The sequence below is a fragment of the Scyliorhinus torazame genome, chromosome 1, assembly GCF_047496885.1.
Source record: "Scyliorhinus torazame isolate Kashiwa2021f chromosome 1, sScyTor2.1, whole genome shotgun sequence".
NCBI classification, from domain to species: Eukaryota; Metazoa; Chordata; class Chondrichthyes; order Carcharhiniformes; family Scyliorhinidae; genus Scyliorhinus; species Scyliorhinus torazame.
In genome coordinates this window covers 37269797-37277217 of record NC_092707.1, presented here as the reverse complement: position 1 = coordinate 37277217, position 7421 = coordinate 37269797, and the positions used below count along the sequence as shown (strand labels likewise).

Here is a 7421-nt window from a genome sequence, read left to right as displayed (position 1 = left end):
GAGACGGTAAATTTCCGGGCTTACCCTTGAATGCAGGACCTGCAGTTTCTGGCCTTCTGTGATCCGGCCGGGGGCCGTTCGGAGGTAGCCTTCGAAACAAGCCTGCCAGTGTTTATAAATTGCTGCTGAGTTCACTGCGTGGGGGCTGATCCTCAGGCATTCCAGGACGATCCTGAGCTCCACAGTCCTTTAAGCACGCTTAATAAATTGTAGCGCACAATGACTTACGAGAGATGAATAGAGATGAAGTCGATGAGGCTTTATTAAGCGTGACTTGTTCCCCGCAGTTCAGCAACAGACTGGAGCTGCGGGGAGAACTCCTGGTTCTTATTCTCCGCCTTCAGGGCGGAGCTAGAGATCACAAGCCAACTAGGACCCGGGATCTGTCAGCCAATGGCATCACGGCTTCACAATCCCACATGACCCCTAATGCATACTACCACAATTAATTAAAGGGTTTGTTTTGCATCTATTCAATTTATTTAGCCTTTAAGTGCATGATATAATTTTCAGTTATTGGTATGCTTATCATCTGTAACTCACTCATTCCCTCCTTGTGCTGTGACCCCACTTTGTGGATTTTTCTCACAGTTCTTCCTTTTCTCCCTAAAATCTCTAGTCTTGGTCATGCCTTTTCTTCAGCTCTAGCCCATTCCAATCTCAGCTTTAAACTGTTCTACCATTGTAGCCTCACTCTTTTTAAAATCACAGGGGACCTCTCTCTGAAACTACACTTCTTGAGTGTAAAATCACTGCCATTAAATTCCAGTCATGTATCTGACCACATCTTAGACCGGTTCGATTGGGTGACATCAGGGTCGCGTTAACTCACAGCTTACATGTAGGGAATACCCCGGGCAAGTTCTTTTACTCACAGAACATCACAAATGAAAGCAGATGCAGACAAGTGGTATACAGCGACACTAAAATGAATGTGTGCCCTTTGTGTTTGCAAGTCACTTGATTCAGTTTCTCGATATTTTTACTAGCTGCTTCAATTTTCGTTCACAGGATGTGGGCGTCACTGGGTCGGCATTTATTGTCCATCCCTGAGGACGTTTCAGAATCAACCACATTGCGGTGGGCCTGGAGTTACATTTAGGTCAGATCAGGTAAGGATGACAGATTTCCTTCCCTTAAGGATATTAGTGAACCAGATGGGTTTTTACTACAATCGACAATGGTGACATGGGCATCATTAGACTTTTAATTCCAGATATTTTATTGAATTCAAATTTCACCATCTGCCCTGGTGGGATTTGAACCCTGGTCTTCAGAGCATCACTCTGGGATTCTGGATTATTGATCCAGTGACAATACCACTATGCCACTGCCTCACCAATTGAGGACAATCTCAATCCAGCCCCGAATGAGTGCTCAGTGAATCAGTCAATGTTGTTTTCATAAAACTCTAGGTTCGGATAAATCATCAGAAAATGGTTTGAAATTTGGTCCCTGATGTAAGATACATGAATTCACAGATGATACAGATTTAAAAATAGTTACCAGGCAGAAACAAGACAGCATTTTGATTTATATCTGAAGAAATAAACTTTATTTTCAAGTAACATTGCATATTTTAACAAATTGAACAATCCGAGACACATATAATGCCATTGCAAAGAACGAAGCAATCTTACTAAATCATTCCTATTTTGGACACAAACACATCTACTCACATAATGTAATGCTAAAGAAATACTGGCAGAATAATCATTGTTTTTTAAAATAAATTTAGAGTACCCAATTCATTTTTTCCAATTAAGGGGCAATTTAGCATGGCCAATCCACCTACCCTGCACATCTTTAGGTTGTGGGGGAGACACCCACACAAACACAGGGAGAATGTGCAAACTCCGCGTGGACAGTGACCAAGAGTCGGGCCCGAACCTGGGACCTTGGTGCCGTGAGGCAGCAGTGCTAACCACTGCGCCACCGTGCTGCCCAGAATAATCATTGTTAACTGAGAAAATCTTCATTCAACATTTTTGCTAACCATTATGTACAGTTAATTTGGGCACATTTCAGTACAGAACAATAAGAAATGTCCCATTTCATCTTTTTTCATATCAACCATCTTGTGGCAAACCTGAGTGACAATAAGAACTGGAATAATGTTCACATTGTGAGCAAATGTACATTAGATTAACACTGACACTCACACAAACCGCTTCATTGAAGATTCCCATAAGCATCAGACTTGGGCTGAAGCTGAATTCACATCGCAAAGAAAAATCTTTTGTTGTCTTTGGCCCCATTTGGAAAATAAAAATATTTTTCTGTTCTAAGGACACCTTCCTTCCCCTGCTTTGCCTAACATCTCTTGCAGGCGGAGTGCAGGCAATGGCCTGATTGGTCAGCAAACACAAACATGTGATGAACACCCCAATGATATAAATGATATAAATATAAACTCATAGACCTTGCACCATTGAGAAAAATGCAATTGAGTTTTATGGTAATTTTGTGTAACATCTGACACTCTATATTGGTGCTGTCATAGTTAACCACCGCGTAGACGCAGCGTAAGGAAGATGGTGCTCTCCGACTGAATATTGTAGTCAGCGAGTGAGTGACCATCCTCCAGCTGTTTGCTCTCATACACCAGGCGCTGCTGATTGGCTGGGACACCCTCCTGCCGCTGTACGCGTGCTCTAAAATCCCGAACAGACTCAGAGGGAAGAACATCATATGTAGATGTTTTCCCCTTTTCGTTCTTCAGGAATATCTGCATGCGCTCCTCGTTCTTGACAATCAGCATGACAACATTGCTGGGAGAGACATTGTAGTCACACAGCCTCTTGTCATCCCTCAGCTCCTCTGTGTTTCCGTTTTGTACCACCAGGCGCTGACGGAAATGGGCCACCTTGGTTTTTTCATATATCATCTTCTTGAGAGCTGAGACTTGGATTGAAGGGTTGATCTCAAGTTCAATAACCTCCCCGGTCAGAAACTTCACCTGGAGTCTCATTTTGTCAAATTGCTGTTAAGAAATGAACAAAATGTCAGTGACCGTGGAGATGTTTTGTATTGTGTATCAGTCATATAATTTTAAACATGCAATACATTGTCCAGACAGTGACAGAATCTAGGGAACTAATATATTGTGTATTCTGCACCTATTGTACTCCCAACTCAATCAAACTTCCTTTCAATGTTTTATCCACAATCGGAGCAAACCATGGACTTTGTGCATACTGAACAGCCGGTGGGTGTGTGGTATAGGGGCTGTCAGGTCACACTCGGTCAAATGCGACCTTGAAGTCACTCACACACTACTTTGCTCGTTGTGTAGAATCTTTCTCAAATGTGTTTGTTTTAAATACTGCACTAAGATGAAAGTGGATTTGTCAGACTGCCCAAAATCTAGATCTGCCCCGGGGAGACAGGGATGTTTCTCTCTCGCTGAGAAAATTTGCAATGATATTCTCTTGTACCTTCACCACGTTCAAATGATATAATTTTATATTTAATTCTGAGTGAAATTGAACACATAACACATTCAGACCCCCCCCCCCGCCCCCACATCAATTCACCCCAAACCTAGCTTATTATTTTATATAAAAACAATTTGTAATTTTGGTTAATAAATGCTGAATGCATTGATTTCAAATATGTGAATACTCCTTTGGAATAACGGACATCGAAATTCACATAAAGGCACAACCTTGTCTCCAACAAAGTTGAAAGTTTAAAAGTTCTGTTTCATTTTTCCCACCCAATTTTTACAATAATTTTTCATAAATTCCATCTGAGATTCCGAACAACCCAATTTACACACCAGAAATAGAATATTAAAATATTACCCGAACAGCAGAATGAGAAATAGATTAAAATAATCCCCAAACTAAAGAATGAGAAACAGAATATTAAAATAATCCCCAAACAGCAGAATGAGAAATAGAATATTAAAATAGTCCCCAAACTTCAGAGTGAGAAATAGAATATTAAAATAATCCCCAAACATCAAAATGAGAAATAGAATATTAAAATAATCCCCAAACAGCAGAATGAGAAATAGAATATTAAAATAATCCCCAAACATCAAAATGAGAAATAGAATATTAAAATAATCCCCAAACAGCAGAATGAGAAATAGAATATTAAAGTAATCCCCAAACAGCAGAATGAGAAATAGATTAAAATAATCCCCAAACAGCAGAATGAGAAACAGAATATTAAAATAATCCCCAAACTGCAGAATGAGAAATAGAATATTAAAATAATCCCCAAACTGCAGAATGAGAAATAGAATATTAAAATAATCCCCAAACTGCAGAATGAGAAATAGAATATTAAAATAGTCCCCAAACAGCAGAATGAGAAATAGAATATTAAAATAATCCCCAAACAGCAGAATGAGAAACAGAATATTAAAATAATCCCCAAACTGCAGAATGAGAAATAGAATATTAAAATAATCCCCAAACTGCAGAATGAGAAATAGAATATTAAAATAATCCCCAAACTGCAGAATGAGAAATAGAATATTAAAATAATCCCCAAACAGCAGAATGAGAAATAGAATATTAAAATAGTCCCCAAACTGCAGAATGAGAAATAGATTAAAATAATCCCCAAACAGCAGAATGAGAAACAGAATATTAAAATAGTCCCCAAACAGCAGAATGAACTTACAGGTGCTGGGTGCACAGATTCAGGAAAGTTAAACTGCTGGATATTTTCTGATGCACCTTTTCTGTGCAGTTCACCTTCTCTGTTTATCTTCGCACCGACTCTCAGATCTGGGTGAGATGTGTGAATTAAACTCTTTGCTTCTGTACCTCTGTCTGTTGCTGTGCCTCCGCTGTGTGTCTCCGTTTAACAATTCTCTCTCTCTCTATCTGGCTCCCTTTACTTTTATTCTCCCAGCCGGTTTCCGAACGTCACAGCTTTGCTACCCTCTGATTGCCCAACACTCTCCGGCTCTGTATTAAAAAAACACAGATCTGAGCTCAAGTTTCAATTTCCCAAAACATCCCCTCAAAGTCTGACAAATGATCTCAGTCAGCTGCAGATAACAGAAAACAGCTCTGATCAGTTTCACTTTCCATTTCCTTCCGAGCATTTTCAGCCAAGAAATGTCTGGGTGGGTGGGGGAGGGGGTAATGTGTTGATGCTATATTTCCCTCAGCTGTTTGAATACTTTTTACCCCTACAAATATCAACTTGACTCAATGTTTACATTTTTAAAGTTTCTTTTAAAACACACAAAGCAAGGCTCCCTACGCTGCATTTATGTGTAACCATTTAAATGTTCTTCAGCGATCACTCACTAACAAGTCTGATTGTGATATTGGTCATGGGTTTTGTAATAATAATAATCATCTTTATTAGTGTCACAAGTCGGCTTACATTATCACTGCAATGAAGTTACTGTGAAAATCCCCTAGTCGCCACACTATGGCGCCTGTTCGGGTACACTGAGGGAGAATTCAGAATGTCCAATTCACCTAACAAGCACATCCTACGGGACTTGTGTGAGGAACCGGAGCACCCGGAGGGAACCCACGCGGACATGGGGAGAATGTGCAGGCTCCGCGAGTCCTTGCATTGGCGATGAGCCCAATCCTAGAGCCACATCTTTGACTGAACACGTGTTAGGTGTTTCTGGGACCTGGGATCCTTAGACTATAGATCGGTTGGCTGATGTGTTCGCGGACATCATCATCCTCTCCCTACTCCGTTCCGAGGTCCCCACCTGCTTCAAGAAGACCACCATCATACTGATGCCAAAGATGCAGAGCTGGGCTGAGAAGTGGCAGGTGGAGTTTATCATAGATTATCATAGAATTTACAGTGTAGAAGGAGGCCATTCGGTCCGTCGAGCCCGCACCGGCTCTTGGAAAGAGCACCCCACCCAAGGTCAACATCCCCACCCCATCCCCACAACCCAGTAACCCCACCCAACACTAAGGGCAATTTTCAACCTTGATAAATGTGAAGTGATTCATTTTGGAAGGTTGAATTTGAATGCTGAATACAGGGTTAAAGGCAGGAGTCTTGGAAGTGTGGAGGAACAGAGGGATCTTGGGGTCCATGTACATAGATCCCTCAAAGTTGCCACCCAGGTTGATAGGGTAGTTAAGAAGGTGTATGGTGTGTTGGCTTTCATTGAATTTAAGAGCCACGAGGTTTTGCTGCAGCTTTATAAAACTCTAGTTACACCACACTTGGAATATTGTGTCCAGTTCTGGTCGCCACATTATAGGAAGGATGTGATGCTTTGGAGAGGGTACAGAGGAGATTTACCAGGATGCTGCCTGGAGCGGAGGGCATGTCTTATGAAGAAAGGTTGAGGGAGCTTGGGCTTTTCCCACTGGAGCGAAGAAGGAAGAGAGGTGACCCGATAGAGGTGTACAAGGTGATGAGAGGCATGGATACAGTGGATACCAGAGATATTTCCCCAGGGCGGAAATGGCTGTCACAAGGGGATATAATTTTAAGGTGATTGGAGGAAGGTATCGGGGAGATGTCAGAGGTAGGTTCTTTACACAGAGAGTGGTGGGTGCGTGGAATTCTCTACTAGCAGAGGTGGTGGAGTCAGAGTCATTAGGGACATTTAAGCAACTCTTGGACAGGCACACGGACAGCAGTAAATTGAAGGGGTGTAGGCTAGGTTGATCTTAGATTAGGATAAGTGGTCAGCACAACATTGTGGGCTGAAGGGCCTGTACTGTGCTGTACTGTTCTATGTTCTAAGTACCAGGCAACGTGCCTCAATGACTACCGTCCGGTGGCCCTGACATCGATTGCAATGAAATGCTTCGAGAGGTTGGTCATGAGGCACATCAACTCCAAACTCCCAGAATGCCTAGATCCCCTGGAATTCGCATACGCTGCAACCGGTCCACAGCAGACGCCATCTCCCTGGCCCTACACTCATCCCTGGAGCATTTCGACAACAAGGAATCCTACGTCAGACTCCTATTTACTGACTACAGCTCCGCCTTCAACACCATAATCCCAGCCAAGCTCATATCAAAGCTTCAAAACCTAGGACTTGGCTCCTCACTCTGCAACTGGATCCTCAACTTTCTGACCCATAGACCACAATCAGTAAGAATAAACAACAACACCTCCTCCACGATAGTCCTCAATACCGGGGCCGTGCAAGGCTGCGTACTTAGACCCCTACTATACTCCTTATACACAAACAACTGCATTGCAAAATTTGGCTACAACTCCATCTACAGGTTTGATGATGACATGGTCATAGTGAGTCGGAACTCCAACAACGACGAGTCAGAATACAGGAGAGAGATAGAGAACCTAGTGGAGTCGAGTAACGACAACAATCTCTCCCTCAATGTCAACAAAACTAAAGAGCTGGTCATTGACTTCATCTGTTCTGCATCAACGGGGCTGAGGTGGAGATGGTTGACAGCTTCAAATTCCTAGGTGTGCACATCACCAAAAGT

The 7421-nt window shown here is 42.2% G+C and overlaps 1 protein-coding gene across 2 annotated transcripts; it reads right to left on the bottom strand.

Annotated features, from left to right (window-relative positions):
• Positions 1-1553: 1553 nt before the first annotated feature.
• Positions 1554-4991, bottom strand: LOC140398125 (polyubiquitin-like). Of its 2 annotated transcripts, none has more exons than XM_072486526.1 (2): positions 4640-4991; positions 1554-2989 (listed from the first exon to the last, which is right to left on the bottom strand). In XM_072486526.1, the coding sequence occupies exon 2, from the start codon at positions 2969-2971 to the stop codon at positions 2504-2506; it is 468 nt and encodes a 155-aa protein (XP_072342627.1). In that variant the 5' UTR covers positions 2972-2989; positions 4640-4991; the 3' UTR covers positions 1554-2503. The 2 variants fall into 2 exon arrangements, with proteins under 2 accessions (XP_072342627.1, XP_072342538.1); XM_072486437.1 differs by having other exon boundaries at positions 1554-2983; positions 4639-4988.
• Positions 4992-7421: the final 2430 nt, after the last annotated feature.